General features: G+C 43.2%; 1 protein-coding gene across 3 annotated transcripts in view; it reads left to right on the plus strand.

Moving 5' to 3' along the window:
- The window catches only part of FGGY (FGGY carbohydrate kinase domain containing), a 399,164-nt gene that overhangs the window by 179,124 nt on the left and 192,634 nt on the right, over positions 1-27,406 (plus strand). For all 3 annotated transcript variants that reach the window (XM_065876468.1, XM_065876483.1, XM_065876476.1), the window contains one exon: positions 15,663-15,791. In XM_065876468.1, the coding sequence (XP_065732540.1) occupies positions 15,663-15,791 (129 nt within the window). The remainder of the gene's footprint in view (positions 1-15,662; positions 15,792-27,406) is intronic.

Raw genomic sequence — 27,406 nt, forward strand, 5'->3', positions numbered from 1 at the left:
AGGGTGTGTGTGTGTGTGTGTGTGTGTGTGTGTGTGTGCACGCACATTATAATGAATTGGTTCATACAGTTGTAAAAGCTGGCAAGTCCCGAGATCTGCAGGGTGAGGTGGCAAAGTAGAGACTCAGGAAGAGCTGATGTTTCAGTTCAAGTCCAAGGGAAGGAAAAAAGCCCCTGTACCAGTTCAAAGGTTGTCAGGCAGGAAGGATTCTCTGTTAGTGGGGGTTGGAGGTAGGTAGAGCAAGACATAAGCCTTTTTGTTCTGTTCATGCCTTTGACTGATTAGATGAGGCCCACCCACATTAGTGGGGGCAATCTGCTTTACTCAGTCTATTGATTTAAATCTTAATCTCTTTCAAAAACACCCTCACAGAAACACCCAGAATAACGTTTGATCAAATATCTGGGCACCCTGTGGCCTAGTCAGGGTGACATATAAAATTAACTATCACAGGTCCCTCCCCCAAAATAGTCTTGCCTCAGGGTAAGATGTTCTCTGATCTACTATCCAGTCACACCACTCTTTCATGCCATTTCTCCACATTTTGTTCTTTCTATCCTTGTTTACTCTGTAAAAGAAAGACCCCTTTTGTCTAGCTCTTGGGACACTTACAGATCTTGTGGTCACAATATTCTCCTTATTGCAATAATTTTCCATCCCTTACTGCAAATGCCCCTTTACCCCCTTACAATAATCCTTATTAAGTCTCTCCTTACTAAGTCTGCATCTGTTTTTAACTTGACAGAAACAAATTAAGTGTCTGAAACTAAGGGATTAGTTAAGTAATATGGCACATCCATACTACAGAATATGATACATTTTCAAAGAGAATGTACTCACTGATGAGTAAAGAAGTCTGTGATGTATCACTGAGTTAAAAAGGCAGACTATAAAATTGCATACTTGTAATATCCCTTGTATCAATACATACAATTAAATACTTGGGTATCTTCATATTTTGGAAGGGTATTCTCTATTAATTTCAGTAGTAGTTATCTCTAGGAGGAGGAAAATAAGGGAAAGGTTTTTTTTTCTCCTATCTTTCTGTATTGTTTGAACTGTCTATAATGAAGTTGTATTATCCTTGTAAACTGAAGAAAAACCACGGTGCATAATAGCTTTGTGATCTTGATTTTTGTTTAAAAAAATAGTCAATTCTGGTTATTCAAGCCAGGGCCTGGTGGACTGGCCTCATGGACACCCCCCTCCATGGATGTCTACCCTTGATCACCTTCTAGAGGCTGTACAATCCCCAAAGTCTCTCCAAAAGGCAGAGTCCTGAACAGTTTGTCTGTTTCTCCTCCCAGCTGAAGGCACTGAAGTCTGTTGGAGATCTGGGCTGGCTTCCTCTGCCCTCGGTTCCCCCTCTGGGAGCCGTCCCTCTGGCCATTGTGAAAGGATGAGAGGGCTGGTGACACTTCTGGGCTTTGGGCCAGCCTTTTTCATTTTGCGCAAGGTCTGTTCAGTCTCCCAGGTCCTGTGTCCAAAGAATGAGACTTTAGAATGGAGAAATTACATTTTGTTTTATTTACAAAGGTTGATCTTCTTATCACTTGAGCATTTTTCCCAAAATCTCCATGAGCCTTCTCCCTCGGCCACATACATACTGGATGACCTAGATGGAGACTTAAAAGACATTAAGTTAGAGCATCATTTTTGGACACCACTTCTGCTGAATTCCCATGGCAACATGGTTGTGGGCTTCAGGGATTTTACTCTGATATTTGGCTCAATGCCAGCCTGGCAAATTCCACTCCTCCCCGTGGGTCCTGCAGTGCCAGCATCCTCCTTCACTCAGAATGAGGTCATTGTCTTTGTGGTTAAATAGTGGACACTTTCTGCTCTTCAGCTTTTGTTCTACAGTACAGCCTTAGAGACTTACAGTTTTACAGCTCCAAATTACCAGCCCTCCCCTCTAGAAAGCCTCCACACTGGCAGCCTCTCACCACAGATTAAGTTCTAGATTAGAACCTCTGTTCCTCAGCCCCCCAAATCTGGATGTCTCTTAGGTGTCAGGGCTAGGGCATCGTCACTTTGGGGCATTTCCTTTTCTAGTTGAACCAGATCGGATTTATATACTGATGCCATTTGTGGGGGCGGTGGGGGGGAGTTCTGGTCCTTAGAAAAAAGTTTAACCACCATAGCCACATTCCATTTTTTTTCATATATTTGAGATGTTTCTGGGCTTTGGTGGTGAAAGAATCTAACGTCTTAGGATAAACAACAACAACAAACTTAGCCCTTTTTGCCTTTATGTTCAGTATTTCTTTGTAGCTTGGCTATTGAAACACAACAGCTATTAAACAGCTGTTAAACTGAGTTCTTCATAGCAGCCTCTCCTTGCCCAGTTCAGTTCCCTATACATTCCCCTCTCCTCCTTTATATGTATATTTGTCTGTCTGTATCTGTGTATTTATTTCCCTTTTAAGGATCTCAAAACACAAAGGCCCTGGTCTTTTAATATTGTGTCTGTATTGTTGAGTTCTGCTGTTAAACCTGACCAAAAGGGACACACCGTAGTCTGCTTTCCATATTCTGTCTAGTAAATGGTTGGTTGTCAGGACAACGGCATAGAAGGTGGAGGGTCATTGATAACCACATGAATTCTTTAAACAAACATGATGAGAGCAAATTCCAGTGTGTGCTTGAAAGCTGCAAAAGAAGAGGAAAGGTTTCAGACAGGTCCATCCTTTTACAAATTTGATACTCCCTTTAAGAATTAGCTTCAGTTGGAGTTGCTCGTACTTTCATTAAAAACCCTGAATCTTGGCAGTGCCCTTGTTGGACAGTGTGCTTGTCCTTCCAGCGTGTTAAGTGGGACTTGAATAGCACTCCAACCTGAGCACCTGCCTGTGCTCTTGACAGAGCCCCTAGCACAGCAAGGTGGTCCTCCACGGTGTCTCAGGAACAGACACAGAGTAAATGCCCAACACACATTGTAGGAATGAATGATCTCAAGTCTTCACAGTGTCCCTCATAGATGCATTTATGATTTATATCTGCAAAGAAACTGAATTCAGAGACTTTAAGTAACTTTTTCCAAGACCCTTAAAAGTGTGAGGGTGGGGATATGCACAGAACTAGAACCCAATTCATCCTGGCTTCTCAGACCACACTCGTTTCATTATAGCACACTGCCTCACTGTAAAAAAATAATAACAATAAGGAAGAAACATTTTAAAGAGGCAGAACACTCCTAAGATGAAGTATATGCTTTTCAAAACAAAGGTGGAAAACCTTTTTCAAAGGTAAAATCGTTGGGGAAAAAAGAAAAAATAATATGTAATTTAATGTTCATTGAGAATAAGCAATTAATTCTGCCCTCCAGGGGTGAATTTATGTCTAGCTTATTTGCACATGAAAGTACAAGATTGGCTTCATTTATATGAAAGTAAGACATCTGGTTGGGAAGCAAAAAATTTGGTCAATTACCTGAATCATGTTTGGTCTACATGATAGAAAAGCCCCAGATGTCTTCAAATCACCAGATGTTTGGCGTTGTGCGGTTAACACCAGACCCACCATCTGACTTTGTCATGTGAGAGCTTGCTGTTTGATTCCCCCATTGTTAGAAGGCTGTTATCATTTTGTAAACCAGCAGTTTGCAAACAGTAGTCTAGACCAGAGGCCGACACTGGCCCCGACAAAGTGTTCACTGGTGTGTGATAGGATGAGAAAATAAATTCATAAAAGGAAATGTATTTAAGTGAATGTCCTTTATTTTGAGATCATCTCCTTTCTCTTTTTTTCAGTGATAGAACATTGTGTCAAATGATCCTGATTCTAGGATTTTTTTTTAATGAATCTAGGGGACCAAGTAAAAAAATGAGAAGCCTATCTCAGTCCCCAGTTTTCTTTATGTGATTTCTATATTTTACTGGATCGTGCAAAAAGAAAATAAAGCTGGCGAGACCACTGCTCTAAACCTGGTAATATCTTCAGCACAATGACAGCTAAAATATTTTCATATATTTCCTGAACTTGCCTTCCCCTAGCAGTGGGGGAACTCTCCATGGCAGAACTGTTTATCTGTTTCTTAAAAGCATTGGTCATCTTAACAGTCAAGGGTTTTGCTGACAAAAATCATAATTTTTCCTTTTGAAGCAAACATTTGGTCCTTAAAATAACTCTGAAGGGAACACCTTCAGCGCTTTTAAAACATTTCACTCTGGAGACATGCCATGGAGACACGACCATGGGGAGACACTTTTTGTGCTTGAAAACTGAATTCCATCACTGTGACTATTTTAACAGATTTTCACAGTTTCTGCAGTTTGCTCTCATAACCCCCAAAGCATATAGCTCTACATGCCCTAACGTTGAGGATCTCTCCTCAAGCTTTATAACCTCAGCCAGAATGTGCCAGGCAGTATCCCACACACCAGCAGTATGGAGTCATAATAACCATGGTATCTCACATTTATCAAGCATTTGCCATGTGGCAGACGGCATCCTAAAGTGCATTATATGTATCATCTTGTTTGATTCTCACAACCTCTTTGGGAGAAAAATAGCATTATTGTAGCCTTTTTAAAGGTGAGGAAACTGCAGCAGGGAAATTGAATCAATCGAATCACCCCTGCCCAAGTCATAAGCCCTGTGATTGTTAAAGCCAGGATCCCCACCCAAGCCTGCCCACCTCCTGACCTGACCTGCTGAGTGCTCTGATAAACCGAAAGAGCTCTGCCCTCAAGGCGGTTAGAATCTAAAATAAAAGAAGGAGGCACAAGGAAAAAAGCCATTATGTAGAACAGAATGATGTAATTCCAAGAAACATGCTGTGGGATGGTACAGGAAAGACTGATTAATTATGATCTACCCAGGAAAGGCTCTTTGGAAGTGGCCTTAGGCTAGGTGAGGACAAAATAGGGCATCAGCAATTAACTAGAGAATTAGGTCACTGTGGGTGTCAAAGTGGATGATTTCAAGCTAAAAAGACTGCACTTTATGCTCTGTATAGTTCAGAATTGGCCACCTACACTGCTGGAACCCACTGGATCCTTGCCACCTCTCCTGTTCTCCCTGTGACTTAGACTCTGATTTAGGTGAGCTTCCTGCTCCCGTTGGGGGAGGGGGCAGGATGGCACTGTCACAGCAGGGAGTATAGAGAAGTGGAGGATGCCTGCCTCTAGTTGGGAGCCCTAGGGTTCAGTCCAGACTCTACTACCACAGGGAGTGACCCCAGGGAACCCACCTTTCTCCTTGGTTCAGTTTTCTCTGCTGTAAAAGGAATACACTGAAGTTGATGGTCCCTAAGGGCCATTTGAAGTCTGTTTTTGAAACCTGCCTAGGAGAGGAAAGGAAGGAGCTAGATGATTCAGCATGCTGGGATTTCATGTTCCTGGACATGACCCACCATGGGAGCCTCTTGTAAATGAAGCTTCCTCCTTTTGTATCCATGACAGTCAACACACACTTGAGATCATTCTCCCTGGCTCCAATATCTACCCCCTTGAATCTATGTGGTATAGTACAGAGATCTCAGACTTTGGAATCTGAGAATCCTGGACTGAAACACAGACCATGCCCCTCATCAGATAGGTGACTTTGAATAAATTACGTAACCTTTCTGTTGTGTTTATTTCTACAACTGTAACATGGTGATTCTAATACTAGCTTAATGGATTTGTTGCTAGCATTGAAGTGGATAGGAACTAAACAATGCTAAGAACAATGACTGAGACTCCGTAGGTTTTGATAAGTAGGCACTATTACTATTAGGATATTTATCTTCCTAAAATACAAGTTGTATTGTATACAAGCCACTTGTATTGTATACAAGCCACTCCTCTGCTCACTGACCTATAGTGGTTACCAGTTGCTTGTTAGAACAAGTCCAAACCCCTTGGCCTGGTGTCCCTCCTTAGTGATAAGACCTGGGGCTTTTCACCTATAAGTTTACCACCGTCCACTTCTTGAATCAGACTTGATCAGGCAAAGAGAATTTGAGAGCCTCTATTTCACTAAGGATGATATCCACAATGTCTTGTCACCATAGCATCACTGTCCCTAGTGAGAGGCTTGGGCCTGCTGGTCAGCCATTTTCTAGGCACGTGCATAAGCCTTAATACATTATATTGTGCCCAAGTCAGAGAGATGAGAGTGTACTACTGGTGGGGATTATATTAGGAGACATGTTCCTTGTCTCAGCAGCATTCAAGAGTTAAACTTGAATCCAGTCTCTGCTCTTGACTCCCGCAACTGCTGATATTCAGCATCATGTGTGTGTGTGTGTGTGTGTGTGTCTGTGTGTGTGTGTGTGTAATCTTTTTGTCTAAGTTAGTTGATCTGTACTTTATGTTCTTTTCTTTCTTTTTTTGTTTTTTAATTTGTTAACATCTTTATTGGAGTATAATTGCTTTACAATGGTGTGTTAGTTTCTGCTTTACAACAAAATGAGTCAGTTATACATATACATATGTTCCCATATCTCTTCCCTCTTGCATCTCCCTCCCTCCCACCCTCCCTATCCCACCCCTCCAGGTGGTCACAAAGCACCGAGCTAATCTCCCTGTGCTACGCGGCTGCTTCCCACTAGCTATCTACCTTATGTTTGGTAGTGTATATATGTCCATGCCTCTCTCTCGCTTTGTCACACCTCACCCTTCCCCCTCCCCATATCCTCAAGTCCATTCTCTAGTAGGTCTGTGTCTTTATTCCTGTCTTACCCCTAGGTTCTTCATGACATTTTTTTTTCTTAAATTCCATATATATGTGTTAGCATACGTATTTGTTTCTCTCTTTCTGACTTACTTCACTCTGTATGACAGACTCTAGGTCTATCCACCTCATTACAAACAGCTCAATTTCGTTTCTTTTTATAGCTGAGTAATATTCCATTGTATATATGTGCCACATCTTCTTTATCCATTCATCTGTTGATGGACACTTAGGTTGCTTCCATGACCTGGCTATTGTAAATAGAGCTGCAATGAACATTGTGGTACATGACTCTTTTTGAATGATGGTTTTCTCAGGGTATATGCCCAGTAGTGGGATTGCTGGGTCATATGGTAGTTCTATTTGTAGTTTTTTTAAGGAAACTCCCTACTGTTCTCCATAGTGGCTGTATCAATTTACATTCCCACCAACAGTGCAAGAGGGTTCCCTTTTCTCCACACCCTCTCCAGCATTTGTTGTTTGTAGATTTTCTGATGATGCCCATTCTAACTGGTGTGAGGTGATACCTCATTGTAGTTTTGATTTGCATTTCTCTAATGATTAGTGATGTTGAGCAGCTTTTCATGTGCTTCTTGGCCATCTGTATATCTTCTTTGGAGAAATGTCTATTTAGGTCTTCTGCCCATTTTTGGCTTGGGTTGTTTGTTTTTTTGTTATTGAGTTGCATGGGCTGCTTATAAATTTTGGAGATTAATCTTTTGTCAGTTGCTTCATTTGCAAATATTTTCTCCCATTCTGAGGGTTGTCTTTTGGTCTTGTTTATGGTTTCCTTAAAAGAAATCTATAAATTCAGTTGAATGAATATTACTGAGAACTTATGTTCTGGACACTGCTAGGTGCTAGGGGGAGGGGAAATGAATGCAGAGATAAATAAAATTGTCTTTGAGCTATTCTCTGTCTAGTAGGAGAGAGGGAAAGAGATAGACACAGGGAAAAAACAAAACATAGCATAAGGGTTATTTAAAATTTGATTTAAAATATATAGTATGTTCATTGATTGAACACCTACTACAGGTCAGAAGAGAAGGCTAAGGATATAAAAATATAAAAAAGAGAGTCCAAATCACAGAAGATCTTACAAGATTATAATAGTTACAAAGTATAACTCAGAAGAGGTATTGGCTGGGAATAGTGTCTACTGAAAGTAAGCCCTATGAGGGCAGAGACCCTTATCTATCTTGTTCTTTAATTCATTGTCAACATGATAACAGTGCCTGGCACATAGTAGGTATTCAGTAAACATTTCTTTAGTGAATGATGAATGCTAAGGATATCATGAGAAAATTATTTACTCAGTAATTTAAAATAGAATATAATTCCTAGTTAAAACAAGATTATTTTTAGGAGGAAAATGAAAGGAAATGAACAACTTAATGTTTTGGGAGATGTCTTTCAACAGGTGGGAGAACATGTCAGGTTTGAGTCTTTCATTACTTTCTCTGACTGAGTGAATAGTTCTGGGTATGTGTACCTCCCATTCAAGAGCAAGAATTACTGGAATGTTTTTCAGTCAGTGTTGTATCAGTTGTGGTTCCAGGTCTAGAAAACTCTGTGAGCCAACCTGCCCAGGTGAGATCTCTGTAGAGGAATTTAGGTGCTAGGTATGCATCAAGCCCCTGACTCTACAAGTTCTTTGAAAAATAAGTTTCCATAGCCAGTCTACTGGCAGCCATGAGCACACAGTAGTATTTTGTTTTGTTTAGTTGAGGGTTCGTGGTTCACATAACTTTCGAGCTCTACCAGAATTGGATCAGGTCTTTACACATCTTTGAAACTACCCCAGCACATAGTATGCCCGTGTGAAATAGCAAACTCATAGAAAGCACCACATTCTTTTGAAATAACTCCAGCCTATTGTTTGAAAGTTAGTCTTGGTTTCCGTTCTCCCACCTTGAAACCAGATTGAAAGTGGATTCAATCTGAAAGGACTCAGAGACCCACTCTGCAGGCAGGGCAGGATGTCACTTAGAACTGTCCCAGCTGATCCAGTTGGCCTGCTGACCTTGGCAGAACTAAGCGGGGACAGGGGGGTCCAGTGCCAAACAAGGAGGAACCGGGTTGCATACCACCCACGCCCAAACCTCTCTCTGACATTTCCACGGGCTTTGAGCCAGCTCTCCCCCTGGGTTTCATCTCATGTTTGTAGGAATACAAAGGAACACTGAACCTTCCAGTTAATACAACACCCCGCCCCCAGCTCCCCCTTCCTAGAGGGGATAACAGTTCTGTTGACCATTATAATGCATTTTCTGTCTCCCAGCAATCCCCACAGTCATTAATTTCTGCGGCTGACGTCAGGAAAGAGGATTATGTGTGTGTCTGAAACTGTTCCCAAAGTGCTCATTAGTCATAGATAATTGAAAAACTGGTAGGGGAAGATTTGGTGTAATAGAATCCCCGCCTGTGAAGAGCGCCTGTAACCACCGGCTAATTGTAGACCCCAGCTCGTGACCCTCACGCCAACTCTGCCCATCAGAATGGGAACCAGTGGACAAAAGCCCAAGAGCCCTCAGAGCAATTGCTTTTCTACACCCCAAGGTGAGGGTGTGTTCACAGGAACAGAAGCCAACCAGATCAAGAAAATAAGTGAACTGGCTTTGGGCCTCTCCTCCACCTTCAGGCTGAGGAGCAGGGTTTGGCAAAGGCTTGCGGTATTCTCCTTACTTTAATTTTGCTTTTATTTTAACCTAACTAGTTTCTTTTGATGACAAAAGGAATACAAGGCCAACGTACAGAAGAAGCACAAATGACAGAGAAGAGCACCCTGCCCTGGATCCCATTCCCCGCTGTAACAATATTCTGCGTATTTTTCTAGGACTTCTCTGAAAGCGTATGTGCTTACATTTCTGTGTCCTCTAACAAAATTCACAAATGGGATCATACTCTGAATGCTACTCCGCATCTTGCCATTTTCACTTAATTTATCTTGGACTCCCTTCCAAATCCATACCTTAATTCTTCCTCATTCATTTTAATGGCTATGAAGGATTCTGCTGAATACATGTGCCCTAATTTATTCACCCTGCACAGATTTAAGGGGGAAAACACCTTCAAAAATATTACACAAGAAACACATGTTCAAGGTAGAACAATTAGAAAGTATAGGTTGGGGACTTCCGTGGTGGCACAGTGGGTAGGAATCCACCTTCCAATGTAGGGGACACGGGTTCGAGCCCTGGTCCGGGAAGATCCACATGCTGCAGAGCCTGTGCACCACAACTACTGAGCCTGCGCTCTAGAGCCCGTGAGCCACAACTACTGAAGCCTACGCCACTAGAGCCCGTGCTCTGCAACAAGAGAAGCCACAACAATGAGAAGCCTGCGCACCGCAACGAAGAGTAGCCCCCGCTCACTGCAACTAGAGAAAGCCCACGTGTAGCAATGAAGACCCAACACAGCCAAAAATAAATAAATAAATAAATAAATTTATTAAAAAAAAAAAAAAAAAGAAAGTATAGGTTAGTAGCAAGAAAAAAAAATCATAATTTCACTATCCAGAGAAAACCTGTTCTCTGTATTTTTTCCCTGGGACTGTGTTTTTACAAATAAGTGCATCTACATCTTTGTTGTTGTTCTTAAAAAGAAGTCATCTCCGGGACTTCCCTGGTGGTCCAGTGGTTAAGACTTCGCCTTCCAATGTGGGGGAGGGTGTGGGGGTGGTGGGGTGGTGTGCAGGTTTGATCCGTGGTCAGAGAGCTAAGACCCCACATGCCTCAGGGCCAAAAAACCAAAACATAAAACAGAAGCAATATTGTAACAAATTCAATAAAGACTTTTAAAAAATGGTCCACGTCAAAAAATCTTTAAAAAAAGGAAGTCAACCTCTACATAATGTTTCACAGCCTGCATTTTTCAGTTGGCTCTGTTGTTTTAAAAATAAAAATGATTTCCTTTTCTCGCCTTTCTCGCTGCAGGCTTATCTTCTTAAATGATAAACAAAGAGCTCAAAGCTGTTGGTCATCAGGCTACATGGCCTTAGTTGGCCCCGCCTGAGGTCCCCTGCTGCCTCTCTTGTCCAGGAGGCCACAGGTCTCCTATCCTCCCTGGTGCCCTTTTTGCAAACATATGAACGCCTCAAACACTCTGTGTCCCTTGGGGCTCCCTGTGGTGAACGCGCTTTTCACTCTAATGGCATCCATCTCCCCGAGCGCTGAAACCAGCAATCTGCCACCTGTCTTTCCAGACCAGGCTCAAATGTCACCTTCATCTTGATTTCCTGCTCTCCCCCGGGCCACCCTCACCGTCCCTCCTCGGTGCTCTGGGATCACCATGCACATTCCCCTTTGAGAGCGTTTCATCTACGGTCTGAAGAGCCTTGGTTTACACAGACCACTGTGTGAGCCTTCTGAGGTCAGAAGCTCCTCTTTCCCTCGTTCGCCAGCACCTAGATCTGGGCACAGGGTAATCGAAAATATCTGGGGCCATCCTCATTACCACTGTTCTTGAAATGTTTGCTAAAATGCGTGAATAAATGGTTGAATGAAGAAGGGAAGAGACTGAAAATGCTGAGGCTGTGAAGTTCTCATTAAGTCTGGGAAAACCGATGCTGTGATTAATTTAATTTTATGGTGAAAGAAGAGCGAAAGGAGGATTATTTCTGGAAAAGTTGTCAAGACACACTAAAGCCTGCTCTGACAGCTCTTCTGGTCCCCAGTGCACTTCTGGCTGATAAAGTGTGATTTCCTGGGATGAATTCTCAGAGATTCCCCCCTGTTTCTATCATCCTCTCTTATGTCAAGCTGTTTCCCTTCAGGCTCTAGCTAAACAAAGCTTCTTCCTGCTTGGGGTCCAGATAGATGGTTCCTGAATGCTGTGGTTCCAGTTCACAAGAGGGTGTTAATCTTTGTGCATATCTTTGTGCATATTTATTTTTGTTCCTAGATGACTGGATTGAGGAGAAAGCCTGGCGTACTGCCCTAGGTCGGGTTCTTTGGAAGCAGATGCTGAGACAGATTTGGGGGTATAAGATGGTCATTAGGGGTTGCCACCTGTGAAAGGAAGGGGGCTGGAGTAGGATTGGGCGGAGGGAGAATTCAAATGTGATGAAGTCCCACGAGACCTTGGCCGACCTGGCAGAGTATTCTGGAGTGAGTGGTGCCCATCAGAGCCCTCTGATCCCACTCTGCTAAGTCTCTAGGTGTGGCCACCCTGGGAAAGGCATCACCTCATCAAGATGATCTCGAGGAGCTGGCACCTGTCTGCTGACAGCTGGCAGCTGAACTGACTGCCCACCGGGCAGCAGGTCCATCCTTAATGGGGATCCAGGTGGTGATGGCTCACTATCTACCATACTCCCCATATCCAAGCAACCACCACGACCTGCCATTTCTTTTTCTTTTTCTTTTTTTTTTTTTAACATCTTTACTGGAGTATAATTGCTTTACATTGTTGTGTTAGTTTCTGCTGTATAACAAAGTGAATCAGCTATACGTATACATATATCTCCATATCCCCTCCCTCTTGTGTCTCCCTCCCACCCTCCCTATCCAACCCCTCTAGGTGGTCACAAAGCACCGAGCTGATCTCCCTGTGCTATGTGGCTGCTTCCCACTAGCTATCTATTTTACATTTGGTAGTGTATATATGTCCATGCCACTCTCTCACTTTGTCCCAGCTTACCCTTCCCCCTCCCCGTGTCCTCAAGTCCATTCTCTACGTCTGAGTCTTTATTCCTGTCCTGCCCCTGTGTTCTTCAGAACCTTTTTTTCTTTTAGATTCCACATATATGTGTTAGCATACAGTATTTGTTTTTCCCTTTCTGACTTACTTCAGTCTGTATGACAGACCCTAGGTCCATCCGACCTGCCATTTCTTGCTCTACAAAATCTCTCCTATCTGCCTCTGTTTCTGCATCTCACTTGCCAATAACGTTAACAAATGCCCTTCTCTTTTCTCTGGTTACTGAGATAGCTTCACCACTGCTTTTCCTTACCCCGTTCTGTCCTCTGCTACAGTGCTGCCAGAGAGACCTTTAAAAAGATGCAAATCCATGTCTGTGAGTCTGGGTAGTATATTCAATATCTTGTAATAAACAATAACGGAAAAGAGTGGAAAAAAAGAATCTAGATATATACATATATGTATCACCAAATAACTTTGCTGTACACCTGAAACTAACACTATATTGTAAATCAACTCTACTTCAAAAAAAGAAAAAAAAAGATGCAAATCCAGTCACCTCACTCCCTGGCTTAATGCTCTTTCAGAAGCTTACAGTGATCTTTGTGATAAATTCAAACACCTTAGTCTGGATTTCCCTACTTTTCTCTCCAACCTTATAGGTCTCCTCCACCCCACGCTGGGCCCCACCCCAGTTTATGTGCCCGTTCAGTCAGCCCAGTTGGCCATCTCCCTTCTTTCTTGGCCTTTGCTCAAGATGCTGCCTCTGCTGGGAAATCTACCTGTGCTCCTCCAGCATGTAATTTGAACCCAGATCTTATGGCTGCAAGCCCAGGCCTCTCTCTGCACCTCGCCAGCCAAGACTTCTTTCTAGATGACTGTCCAAAAGGCTTGGAAGTGTACCCCACCCTGCTAATCCTTTTTCTCTTCTGAACCTTTTTTTTTTTCAGTGAAAATGACAGCCTTTGTGTTTGTTAGGATTGGGGATGAAGATGGAATAGAAGTTTCCATTTTGACCTTCCTGTGAAAATTCACCCTTAAAAAAAAAATCTGAATGTAGTGGGCAGGATTTCTAAATGGTGCCACTTTTTAAACATACATAATGTTTGTTCTACAAATATATCGCTTGATTCCTTCATTCACTTAGAAGCTGCACCAGAATGTAAATGTAAAGAATAAGAGCACAGGTTTGGTATCCATCAGAGTGGAATCCATGCCCTGTGCTCCAACACTTTAAGTGACTTTCCCCATCCATCTGTGCAATGGGGACAGATTGGAATAGTACCCACGTAGGGTATGTTCCCATAGGGTTATTGCGACAATAAAGTGAGAAAATGCATGACATGTCCTTAGCACTGTCCCCAGCATAGAAGTGCTCAGTGAATGGGAATGCTGCCTTGTATGTACTAGCTAGTAGACATAGTGACATGATTGAGACAGTGTCCAGAGCCAGACTGTCCACAGCTAAGGGTGCTGCTCTCCTCCAGGTTTCTGCTGGTTGTGCTTGCAAAGCAGACAGACTAGAGGCTCTCTGTGCTCTCCACCTCATCATTTGAGCATCTGGACCTTATCCTCCAGTCCAGTGCTGTCCAATAGAAATATAATAGAAGCCAATATGTAATTTAAAATTTTCCAGTAGCCACATTAAAGTAAAAAGACATAAGTGAAATTAATTTTAATATCTCATTTAACCTAATATATCCAAAATATCATTTCAATATAAATTGATCTAAAAACTATTAATGAGACATTTTATATTCATTTTCTCATGTGAAATCTTTGACATCTGATGTGTATTTTCCACTTAGTACCTCTCAATTCAGGCTCTCAATTTTCACTGTAAATATTTGATTTAGATTTCCTAAATTAACGTTGAAAAGGTAGATTTGCACGCCCAAGTTGTTCCAAATGTACTCAAAAGTTTTTCAGTAACTGAACTATCAGTTTTGAAATTAAGCTGGAAATGAATTCAAACGAAATTAATTTAGCACCTTGGTTACTCCAGCCACATTTCAAATGTTCAATCCACATGTGCCTAGTGACTCCCATATTGGACAGTGGCACTCTAAGAAGCCATGCAGCGGGTTCAGTCTTCTTCTGCTGCTTTTTCTTAGCTAAACTTTTTCCAAATTGGATAGAATTTGATAAATGGATAAAAATGGAGGAGCTTTGCGGAGGAGCTTTGTTTTCAGTTAGGGGAGGTCGTGAGCCATTTGCCCTCTGCCTCCCTTACTAACCACCCCACCCCCCCGCCCCTCCACCCGCAGAAGTCCTGCAGTACCTCGGCGCATCCCTGGAACTCCATGGAACAATTAACAAGTGGTAGGAATCTTAGCACTGAGCAAATGGCACACATTCAGAATCTTGGACCCTTGGAGCTCAGAGGGATCTTAGCATATATAGAGGTCCAGCCCTACCCTTCTTACAGTGCAGAAATACTTATGATAAATTCCTTGGCTGGGGTGGGTGGAGGGCGTGACTCAGCCCCTGCTGAACACCTGGGAACAGATGGATCCCTTCATTCTCTTCTGACTTACATGGTTCTCTGTGTCCTGATCTCATCTCCCTAACTAGGTTGGAGTCAAGGAGCGCCTCTTACAGTGACACAGCGCCCACACAGCACAAGACAATCAATAAATTCTTAACTGAAGGCCTGACTGACTGCAGGAATTCAAGGTCACCCGAAATATCAGGGTCACTGCATTGCACAACTCCAAAGAGCACCATTCAAATTGTATTCTGTGGTTGTGCGAGTAGCAGCCTTGTAAAGTTTGCAGAGTTTAGACTGGGCTCTCTTTTCCAGCTGAGAAAAACTTCTAAGAAATTCTTTGTTGAAACAAAATAATTCCCTCCCTTATCTTCTGATAGGAAGCAACTACATAAGTAAATTTTCTCAACTTCTTTAGGAATATACGTTAATCAGGGAGTGTGTATGGATGTGTGAATGTGTGTGCGTGTGTGTGTGTGCATGTGTGTGTGTGTGTAAGGTATGCTGGTAGAGCTGCTGTGTTAGGAAGCTCGTTTGGAACAGTTTGACCATTTCAACCTAGGCTCCAAGAGGCCAATGTATTTGTAGCTTTTGGAATTTCTCATGAATGGAATCTTTCTCTGATTTGAAAGATGCCGTAGAGCTCTTGGCTTTGTAAAGCACCCCAGAGCATGACCTATGGGAACCAAGGACATATACCTAAGTCACCAAATGAGTATAGGGACTCTTTGCAGCTGCATGGTTTCCATCTTCATGAAGCTGAGAAAAGGCAGAGGAGAGGGGAGGGGGCAGAGAGGTTCTCTTAAGAAAGCCCTCTGTTTGCTTTTGTGTTTTTCAAACTGACAGGTGTTTATTTTTTCTCCTGTCTACCCAGGAAACCAAGTGCTGCCCCCTGGAACTTGTCTTGGAAATGGGCTCACACCAGAGGCAGCAAAGGACCTTGGCCTTCCTGCTGGAATTGCAGTGGCAGCTTCACTAATTGATGCCCATGCAGGAGGACTAGGTAATCTCTTACTCCATGTCACTACCGACACTGTGTTCAAACTCTCCTCAGAATCAGACACTCCTTTTCTGTTTTTAAACCAAAGACTGAGAGCTGGTGATTCAAGATACAGTAAAGAAAAACCTTTAACGGTTAGGCATGTGGGTAGAATTATAGAACTTTTCATCAATTTTAGGATTCATTTATAATTTTATTAATTTTTCCGTAAAATAATAGAAAAAATGATGTGAATAAATATCTGGGCAGTTCTTTCCTTTACCGAAAATTTGATAAAGATACATTAACTTCCAACTAGCGTGGATGATGATGGTGTACTTACTTGTATTTTTTTTTTTTTTTTTTTTTTTTTTGTGGTACGCGGGCCTCTCACTGTTGTGGCCTCTCCCGTTGCGGAGCACAGGCTCCGGATGCACAGGCTCAGCGGCCATGGATCACGGGCCCAGCCGCTCCGCGGCATGTGGGATCTTCCCGGACTGGGACACGAACCCGTGTCTACTGCATCGGCAGGCGGACTCTCAACCACTGAGCCACCAGGGAAGCCCCTGTACTGCTTTTTTCTACAGATACTCCGAAACCCTTACAATTCTAATTTTATTTTCATATTATATTTGGCTTATATGCTATGTCCAATTACTTGGGTATATTCCTGATTTCATCTTCTAAATAAGTCTCCAACCTGGCATTCTTGTATTCATTTATTCATTCATCAAAGACCCATTGAACACTTCGTATGTCCCAGGCATGGTGCTGGGGGACAGTGACGTTAATTTAAAAAAAATAATAAACAAACAAAATCTCATCCCCAAATGGAAGACAGTGAGGCAAGGTTTACAGTAAAGTGTGATAACTCTATCCTCTTCTTTATCCTTATTGCAGTTTTTTGTCAGGGAGGGAGGCATTGTTCAGATTCTCAATATTTTTCACTTCAACTGTAGCCAAATCTTTTTTTCCTAGCCTTTCTTTCTAAGAGTGTTTCTTTTAAAATTATGGTTCGAACTTCATGTGATCAATTTAGTAGATCATGACCATTGGATTTTCAGAATAGAATGGACCGACCAGAGTAGAAAATCTCAGAGTATGTCTAACACAGTAAGGGTAAGCACTTTTTTGTGGAACTTATGTTTCTACTTCCATTTTATGTGTCTGTGCATGTGTATACTGGGCCATGATGAACGTGAATTTCTTACTATGGGTTACAGTCCAAAAAACTTTGAAAGATTTTTTAGTCCCTACTTCATATTACAGACAAGAGTTATCTATTTGAATGCTTTCATCGAGCTGCATTCCCAGAGCTCTGTCCATGCATATTCACCTCCATGTCTTTGCACGTGTGTTTCTCTGCCTAGGATGACTGGTCCTCCCCTTTGCCCACTTGCTAACTTCTACTCTAAGTTGAAGACCCATCTTAGATGCTTTCTCCTCTGTGTAGCTTTCCATGGAAGACACTTCCATTTATGTTGAAACTCTCTAAGCTGTCCTCCTTTCAGCACTTTTACCTACCCCTATGGAAGAAATGATTGTGTTGTAATTGCTCTTTTATCTGCTTGTCTTTTCCACCAGACTGTAAGTTCCTTGAAGACAGGGGCATTGTATTACTCATCTTGTGTAACCTGTGCTGAGCTGTGTCTGGTTCTTATAGGTGCTTGATAACGTTATTAAATGAATAAAGTCACATTAAGGCAAGAATAAGATAAAATAGCCCTACCCTGTAGAGTGAAAGTTAATCTGTTTCCTTATACAGCAGATTATTAGGCAGTGGCTAGTTCTTCTGCATGGTCTCTGGATTTTCAGAGCAGGATAGCTCTCATCCATCTACAAACATGTCCGTCTTATTCATCTTTATGTGTTCAGGATCTAACACAGTGCCTGAGAAGTAGTAACCAGCCAGTAATGCATGTGGGTTGGAAAATACTGCTTATAGACAAGGGTGTTTCTTTCCCTTTTCAGCGTGGGCAGTGTCTGCTTTTGATTGGAATGTCATGATTTTGGTTTTTAAGAACAGGTACAAAGAGAATTTGTGGTCTAGACAGACATGGAGTGTTCCTGTCTCCTAGTAATCCTGACCTCCCATAACCTGCCTGAGGCCCGGGAAGCTTCCTCCATCATGCTTTTACACTTATCCCTGGGCCAGCAGTCTTTGTCATCTACCCACACCCAGGCGACAGGCACTAGGCTTGGAACACCACATGCTGGAAGTAAGCAGGCTGCACCTTGGGAACTTTGAGGACTCTGGTTCCCTTGTCAGTTTCCCAGACCTCCCTAAGGAACAAACCAAAACACACCTTGTCACTTCTTCCCAGGACTCGCTGCACCCTCTAGGAGGGGAGACTGTGTCCTTACAGGTGCCTGGTACTTGAAGACACTCAGAGTTGTAAGTTGAACCGCACTGAAAGGAATCCAGGCCATGAAACGACCCCTCTCTTTTCCTAAATCAGAGATGGTCAGTAGCAGAAATTTTTACCCTTAGAAGCTTTGGCTGAGATTTTTTTTTTCCCTTTAAAACACAAATGCATGGGACTTTCCTGGTGGCACCGTGCTTAGGAGTCCACCTGCCGATGCAGGGGACACGAGTTCGATCCCTGGTCCGGGAAGATCCCACATGCATCAGAGCAACTAAGCCCATGCGCCACAACTACAACTACTGAGCCTGCACTCTAGAGCCCGCGAGCCACAACTACTGAGCCCGCGTGCCACAACTACTGAAGCCCGCGCACCTAGAGCCTGTGCTCAGCAACAAGAGAAGCCACTGCAATGAGAAGCCCATGCACTGCAACAAAGAGTAGCCCCCGCTTGCCACAACTAGAGAAAGCCCGCACACAGCAACGAAGACCCAATGCAGCCAAAAATAAGTAAATAAATAAATAAATAAAAACAAAACACAAATGCACTTACGTTAGTGAGTTTCCCTTGTGTTTTCCAAAAGTAAGTTCTTTAAGTGGAAAGATAGCCTAGGACCTTGGCTTCTTAAAGGGCTGAGCCTAGGGGCCAGCAGTGGCTGGGGAGGGCCCAGGCAGGCGATTCTCAGCTGCTGTGGGACAGTAAATACCTACTTAGCAACTTTGACCAAGTTTTATCCTTCTTATACCTCCGTCTCTCCCCTTCACCTTACAGCCAGTTTAGGGTTAGGATGTCTGGGAAAAAGAGGAGGCCTGGGAGCAAATATTCCCTCTTGTTTCCCATGCCACCTATGCCCCTTTCAGAATGTAGAAGAGAAGAGAGGCCTGAAAATCTTAAACAGGTCATCCGCCCATCCAGCCGTGCAGTTACTAAAGATAGCTACTGAATGTGTGTTAACATGGTGGTTACTGGTCTAGGCACTGGAGATTATAGCAGTGAACCGAGCAGCCAAAGCCCCACACCTTTTGGAGAGAAAATTCTCATACTCTCCTGGCCTGCATGTTTGTAACTTAATAGTATTGGTTTGAGACAACTAACCCCTGAGACATATCATGATGCTGTAATAAGGGCTCTGAACATGGAATCTGAAGGTCTGGATTTAAATTCTTACTCTCTCTACCTGTGTACCTTAGGCCAAATATCATACCTCTTCACACTTCTGAATTTCCCCTTCTGCCATACAAGACAGTGATGCCCTCCTCACAGATGTGTTATGATATAAACAGGTAAAGCAGCTGATGTAGCATCTGGCACATAGTGGGCACGCAATAATGAGGTATCTTTCTTCAGTTTTTCTCACTGTGGAGTGACAATGCCTGGCACAAAGTAGGAGCTTTATAAATGGAAGTTCCCTGAGTTACTATCCAGGAGAACTGTCTTCCCTTTGCATAGGAAGTCGGAGAAGAACCCCAGGCTTCTGGACTTTATCTGCCGTCCATGGATCTGCCCTAAATTTCCTTCCCCGATATTCTTTTAGAGAACACAGGATTCACTGCTTTAAGATTCTGTACAGATTATGGTCAGAAACAACCTCATGATCTGGTTAGATGAACTCCATGCTAAGAGATTGTCAAGTGTCAGGTTAAGAATCTGGCTTTGGAATTGGATGCCATCCAGGCCTCACACAGACAAGCCACTGACAATCACAGCCCCTTCAAGTGCTGACCTGGTGTGACCTACCCTGGACGCCACATTCTGACTGTTACGAGGGGTCGGAATTCTGCTTTGGAGAAAGACTCCTGGACTCTCAGTCTCCAGGGAAGCCTGGAACGGGAGGATAAAGATCAAAGAAGCGAGTGGAACTCAACTCATGATTTTTCCAGTTCTGGAAAAAGAGGAGGAAGCACTTGGTGGAAATAAAAATCAAAGATAAGAGAACATTCTGTACTTAAGGTGCTGGTTAGTAAGTTCTCCAGCGGATAGCCAGAAGATGGGAGGAGCTGTGTTTGCCCTTTGTGGGGGTGGTTCTCTCTAGGGCTCCTGCCGCTGCTCTCTTCCTAGCTTGTAAAAATAGTGGTAACTTTGTTCCAGGTCTTTTCTTGGCTCCAGCAGCCCAGCTGTCCTGAACTGGCAGTAACAACCTGATTTCTGTCTCAGGCCCTCTCCCCTAGTTGTTCTTCTTTATCAGACCAGCTTCTGATTCTCCATCACATCCTGAAGCCGGGCTGTCTCCTCCAGGAGCCTTCCCTGACTCCCCCAAGCTGACTTAAACCCTCCTTCCTCTCGCTCCCATGATGCCTGGGACTTGCCTTGTTTACAGTACACGTCACCCAGGTTTATGTGCGCAACTTTGTCTCATTTACAAGTTTGTGAACTCTTCGAGAGTGAGCCCCGTGCCATTTCGTTCTTATATCCCAGCAACCAGCACAGTGTTTTGCGTGTGACACGTGCATATTTAGTGAATGAGTGAATGAATGGCATCCCCTGCGTGAGGGATGGATATTCAACTGAGAAGTAGAATAACCTCTCGTTACAGAGGTGGCTGCCCTGTACATTAGGTGTACCTGGCTCAGTTCTCCATGAAGCGGAAGAGTTGTTCTGAGCGCTCCCTGATCTAGTCCTGGGTGTCTGGAAACTCGTGTCCTTTGTGCTCCCATCATGTTAGCAGGTGTTGGCCAAGAGCAAACGTTGTGCCTAGGTTTAGCATCACTCTGATACCAGATACTGGGTTCTTTGCCAGATGTTGATTTGGCTTAAATTGCTCATCTGAGTTTCAGAATCAAACCAAATTGAGGATTTTGAATTTCTCCCTCCCCTCCCTTCCCCTCCTCTCTCCTCTTCCTTCCTTCCTTTCTTATAGCAGAAAAATTGGTTTAGCCCGTCTTGCAAAAGGAGCTTCTGGTTCATGCCCTCTTAGAGCAACACATAGTTAATTCCAGTGAGCAATAAACCTTGCCAACTTTTCATCTCACCATTGTCAGTGCTCTAGAAGCAACACTGATTCTCAAAGCAACTTTATACATACTATTATTTTGTTCCATTCGTTAAATGAAATAATGAGGCTCACAAAGACTACCTAACTTACCCAAAGTCACACGATTAGTAAGCGGTAAATGCATGATTTAAACCCACACCGTCTGATTCCAGAGCTCACACTTCTAATCACTATGCCTTATGGAATGCACACTGGTTACAGTGTGCTCCAGTCTACTCTTGAATTTGACACTTAAAGTAGCATTTGAGCGAGTAACAAGTATTAAAAAAAGAAAGTCTTTCAATAAATATTTATTGATGACCCACTTTACTAGTTGATGAGAGTATAAGGTGAATATGAGAGAGAACTGGACTTGTGGGAACTTGTAGTCTAGTAGAGAAAACAAACATTAAGTAAACAATGCAATTATATGTTCCAAGTATATAAGGCTTTGGAAAAATATGGAATGGGCCCAGAATTGAGACTTGAAGAATTATAGAAGGATTCCTAGAGGAAGTGATGTCTGTAATGTAACTGCAACATTTCCTGCCCTATTATTGCTTCCTGGTAAAATGGAATTCATTTACTTGTTGTAACTCTCCAACTTCAGTTAGGCTTTATTCCTAATAATAATAATAACAATATCACTAATAAGACAAGAATCACTACCCTTATTGGTACTACCTTCCGTGTGCCAAGTACTCTGCTGGACACTTCCTATACTTTATCTCTTGCTTCTCATGATGATCCTACAAGGCAGAGGTTACCTCCCATTCTGTACGTGAGGAAGCTCCATCACATAGCTAGTATCGTGGCAAGATTTGAACCTGAGTCTGACTTCAGAGCTCTTGTTCTTTTTCTTTGTACCAGTGGTTCTCAGCCAGGCGGGATTTTAACTCCCCATCCTCAGGACATTTGGCGCTATCTGGAGACATTTCTGTGATTGTCATTTGGAAAGGGGAACTGGTATGGCATGTGGTGGGCAGAGGCTAGGAGCGCTGCTAAACGTCCTACAGTGCTCAGGGCAGCCCCACAGCAGAGAGTTATCCTGCCTTGAAGTGCTGGGAATGAGAAGCCCTACTCTAAACGGAAACCCTTCCAATGATAGTATTTCCCTTCGTCAATTCAGTTTATTTCCGTAGAAGCCAAAACACAACCCCAAATAAGCGTCTTACTGATAAATTAGTACTTTGTCCAAATAGACTTTGTGAAATTAACTCTTCAGTGAAAATAGTTGTGAGATAAGCCAGTAGAGTGAAGACTTCAGACTAGGGAGTATAAGATGATTCCTGCCCCTTCCGTCTTACCCAGAGTCTAACACGAGACCACTTGTCCAGCTTTCAGCACATCATATACACTTGCCTCCTCCTTGCCTTTGGTCATGCTGTTCACTCCGTTTGGGCTGAGCCCTGCTCCCCACCTAGACAGTCCTACTCATGTGTCAGCAGTCAGGCTAAATGTTACTTATACAGTGGAGCTGTCTCCAAACTGAACCCTGCTCTTAGAAACCAGGATTCACTCCCTCCTCTGTGTTTCTGCCACACTTTCACCTACTTCATTTTTCCCCCCAAATCATGTTCACTCTGCCCATCTTTCAGCATGGGACCCACAGAGTCAGTCCCCTGTGAATCAGTGAGTTAATTAAGATAATAAAAGTGAGAGGATTTTGAAATATCCAAAACAAGGATTGCTAAATCCAGGTAGGGGAGCCTTTAAAAAATATATAGATACCTACGGCCTACCTGCGAAGGATCCTGAGTCTGAGTGTCTGGGGTGGGGCCGGGAAACCGATTATAGGAAGGAAGTTGTCACCTGGTGCCCAGAGGAGACGGTTTGCGGGACAGGTTGGCACTGGGCACACAGGTCAGAAGCAGAAGCGATGTGCAACTCTCAGGTAGACAAATCAGACCAAACCACAACTGTGCTGAGAAGGAGCCAGGCCCAGACTCAGACCGGAAACTGGGGGCAGGAGGGACTGTGTCCAACAAGAAAGAGAAGCTTGGATCCAAAGAGGCAGACGGTCTGTAAGGAGGGGGATTAGAAGAGCAGATAAAGTCTTGCCGGGGAATCTGGAAGGAGAAAAGCGGTGTCAGTGCCCAAGCAGATAGGGCAAGGATGACTCCGGGAGTTCCTGGATGTGAATCAGAAAGGGGGAGGAGGAGTTGGTTGGTGTGATTTTAAGGTTATTGTGTTAGGCTGAGATTTGGTTTAATGAGAACCACTGTTGCCTGAGACCAGAGCAGTTGCATGAGCCTTGGTGAGGGGCAGAGGGGATGGGGGGAAGGACGGCTTTGGGTTTCCTGTCCCCAGACCCCAGGGCTTTCCTGGAACACTGTGCTTCTCTGGACTGTGAGGGATGAGCCTTAGCTGGGAGACCGGTCTTTTCTGTGGTCAGAAATCAGGGATAAGTGCAGCCCTGCGGGGCTACAGCCCCCTCCTGCTGTCCTACCCCTCTCTAAATCTGTGCCACACAACCCAGGATATGCCGCTATGAGCCTACCCTGAAATGGTTAACTTCTTTATTTTATATACAGGCTCGTGTTTGGATAATGAGTGATCATAGGCTTAAGAACTAAAAGGTTGCTTAAAGACTTTCTGTATCAAATTCTTCAATATGCAGATGAGAAAACTGAAGCCCAGAAAAACAGTGAGTCATCCAAGGTTACCCCAGCAAATTACCGTCAGAGTTGAATTTAGAAACTGAGCCTCCTAATTTATTGGTCAGGGGCCCTGCCCCTGTTATGCCACACCATCTCCAAATTAGGAAAAGGGAATGGTTTTGGGTTTCTGGAACTCTATCCATCGTGGAAAATAAGAACAGGCAAGAAGTAGGTGTATTCACACCTGTGCTTATGTATATGTGCAGCTGTATATGCATTGCATGTATATACACGTGTATGTGTGTATACAACCCTGTATGTGTGTGTATGTTATTCCATTCTACCCATTATATCCCATTTAATGGCTGCAGTCAGGATCCTGTCTGGCTATCAGATAGGTAAACTAGTTGTTCTAAGCCACTCATGAGTAAGTCTCTTCCATTTTGTGGTCACAGTCCGCATTAAGGGTCTCCCTCAAAAGCTGGTAATAATAAAAATGCCTGGCATTTCAAGTTCCTTCTGAAAAGTTCAAAACAATTGTTTTTGTTTCAGTCTGTGCCCAGCTTTGCGCTGGGCGCTTAAATAGTAGTGTCATCAGCTCACAAACACACTGTGGGCTGCCATTGTTTTCTGCATTTAATATACAAGGATATCAAGGTTTAATAACTTGTTTCATTGTGACATTTCAGTAAATGATAAAGTTGGATCCTAGGTCCAAGTTTTTTTTTACTCCAGAGCCTATGAGCTTTTTCCTGCTTGCCCTTCTAGTATATTTATGTATGTCTAGATATGTCTATGCATTTACTTACCTTAGCCTATAATTACACAAACTTATGTCTGTATCTAAAGTGGAAGATAGAGCTTCTATTAAACATTCTTCCAGGTAGGTATGTTTCTAGATCCAATTTTTTTTTTTTTTTTTTTTTTTTTTTTGCGGTACGCGGGCCTCTCACCGTTGTGGCCTCTCCTGTTGCGGAGCACAGGCTCCGGACGCGCAGGCTCAGCGGCCATGGCTCACGGGCCTAGCCGCTCCGCGGCATGTGGGATCCTCCCGGACCGGGGCACAAACCCGTGTCCCCTGCATCGGCAGGCGGACTCTCAACAACTGTGCCACCAGGGAAGCCCTCTAGATCCATTTTATGGATGAGAGAGTTGAGGCCCAGATTGGGGAAGGGACTTAATAAAATATACTTCAAACAGCACACATGTTTGGGGCTCTCCCAGTCATGGGGAATAAGACCAGGCTCATTAGACCAGGCTGGCTATTTTTTGACTATGGTGGAAAGATCAGTAATACTAAAGTTGATAATAATTTTGTTGATTATTTTTGTTGGTTAATGTTGAAATGAATGTTGATATTAAACTTATCTGTGTAGTGACTTGCCACTTTCCAACCATCATCCTGGTATTTTTGCTTCCATTAATGGTTGAGCAAATGGACACTCCAGTAGGTGAAGGGATTTGCTTAAGGATACAGGATGAGGAAGGATTGGATCCAAGACTGTAATGCTGATCTGTCTCTCCCCATCATTTCACATTTACTTTGGTGAAGACATTTCATCAAACAGTGGAGCAAGTGCTTCCTTCTAAACAGAGCAGAGTGTGTTGACTCAGTGTGAGTTCCTGTGCCCAGAGGCCCTGATTTCAAGCAAATCTCTGACCAAACTCATCAGCTTCAGAACCTTATCTGGTATCCAGAGGGAATTTGTAACCAGAAGGTTCTACGTATTCACTCATGTATTAATATGTGACTGAAAAGATGAGCTGCTGTTTTCCTTTGCTGAGCTTGGGAACAAAAACAAAAACACACAGAATAACCCAGCCCCAGGTTCTGATACTGCCAACCACCTGTTAGGAGGACTTCCCACCCCAAGTTCAAAAGGTAGAAGACTGCTGGAAGAGTGTTTGTTTGGGGACCCAAAGTCTAAGATTGCACTTGCGTCACTGGCTGTGAGAGTAGGCTTACCCCAAAGGTCCACTGTTTTTCATGGCACAGAAACACAGCACATGGTGCTTCACATCCATGTAATAACCCTGAGCACTAATGTTTACTCTGGGGCTTGCACATCCGCAGCTGTTGGTGGGAAAATGCACATCTCCAGTCATCGCCCCTCCGCGGCAGCCTCACATCTGAACTGCTGTCTGCTTCCTTATCATCTCCCCATGGGCCTGGGTAATTTCCTTGTTTTCAATTTTCTCTTAACTAAGCATTCATATGAGTCATTATAAAGGGTGAAGAGAAAAAAAGATTGTTTTTTCCCTACACTGGGGATCTTGAGGATTGCCTCCTGGCATCCTGCAGCCAGTATAGATGTCTAGAGAAACTAAGAAAGAAAAATCATGCTGTGAGCTATGATGTAGGAATGTGACTTCTAACGACAGTGAAAATGAAAAATCTTGAGGTAACACAACAGTAATTAAGAACACATAACTGATTCAAATCCTGATTCCACTTCCTGTCTGTGTGACCTTGGGAAGTCACTTGACACTTCTTGCCTCAGTTTTTTCCATCTGTGAAACGGGAATAATAATCGCACCCACCTCGTAGAGTTGTTTGAAGAATAAATAAGCTAATATCTGTAAAGCACTTAGAACAGTGTCTGGTAGTGCTGTGTATACTTAGGTATGACTAACGGGATCTCAGCAGATTTACATTATGAATGATAGCAGTGAGCAAGAGAAATTCAAAGATTCACTCCTTTAGTTACCAAATATGTGATAGCTTCCTTTTATGTGCCAGGCATTGTTGTACGGGTGTTGGATATAGTAGTAAATAGAGACAAGTTCCTACTCTGTAGAGCTTCTATCTTGCTGCGGGTGTTCGTAACCTTACATATAAACATATATGTGTATATTTTTATATGAGCCGTATGCATGCATGCATGTGTATGCACACGCATGCACATGTATGGGCGTGTTTGTGCCTGTGCTTATGTGTGTCCACGTGTGTGCATTTGTTATACACTTCTGTATGACCATCCATGTATACATGTGTGTGTCTGTGTATATGTGTGCACAAATGTGCCTGTATCTGCATGCTCATAAATGTGTATGCATGTCTGAATGCTTGTGTGTATGCGTATATGTGTGTGTGCCAGTATACACACACACACACACACACATATACATACACACTTGGGTATATGTGTTTATGCATGTGTGGGTATATGTGTGTATATATGTATGTGTATAGGCATGCATGTGTGTTTATCAGGTACTGCTAAGTGTTATGAAGGACAGGTCTGTGTAAAGCAATGGAGAGTGCCAGGAGTTGCTGCCAGTACAGAGAGTTCTGGAAAGTTTAATCCAGAGTGGTTTAATCCAGACATTTGAGGAAACAGACCTCAGTGAAGTGAGGGAACATTTTATGGTTTAAGAAGCAAGGTAGCAATTAATTCAATCAGCAGATATGTGTTAGGCCCATACTTGTATGGGCCTCAGATGCCATACAGGGCACTGGGCTACCAGAGATGACCCAATCCTCTCTCTAGAGGAGCTTAGCAGCTGGTGGAGAAGGCAGACTTGTCTTCAGAAAAATCTCATTGTAACCTGCATGCTGCTTTTCCCAGATGAGAAGGAAGTGTCACAAGAGGGCAGGGAGTGGATCAACTAGCTCTGCCAGGACAAGTGAGAGAATCATCACCTAGGAGGTGGAAATGGGATAAGCATTTCAAGAGGCAGGAACAGAATGTGAAAAACTTCGG

This window comes from Phocoena phocoena, chromosome 1, assembly GCF_963924675.1.
Source record: "Phocoena phocoena chromosome 1, mPhoPho1.1, whole genome shotgun sequence".
NCBI classification, from domain to species: domain Eukaryota; kingdom Metazoa; phylum Chordata; class Mammalia; order Artiodactyla; family Phocoenidae; genus Phocoena; species Phocoena phocoena.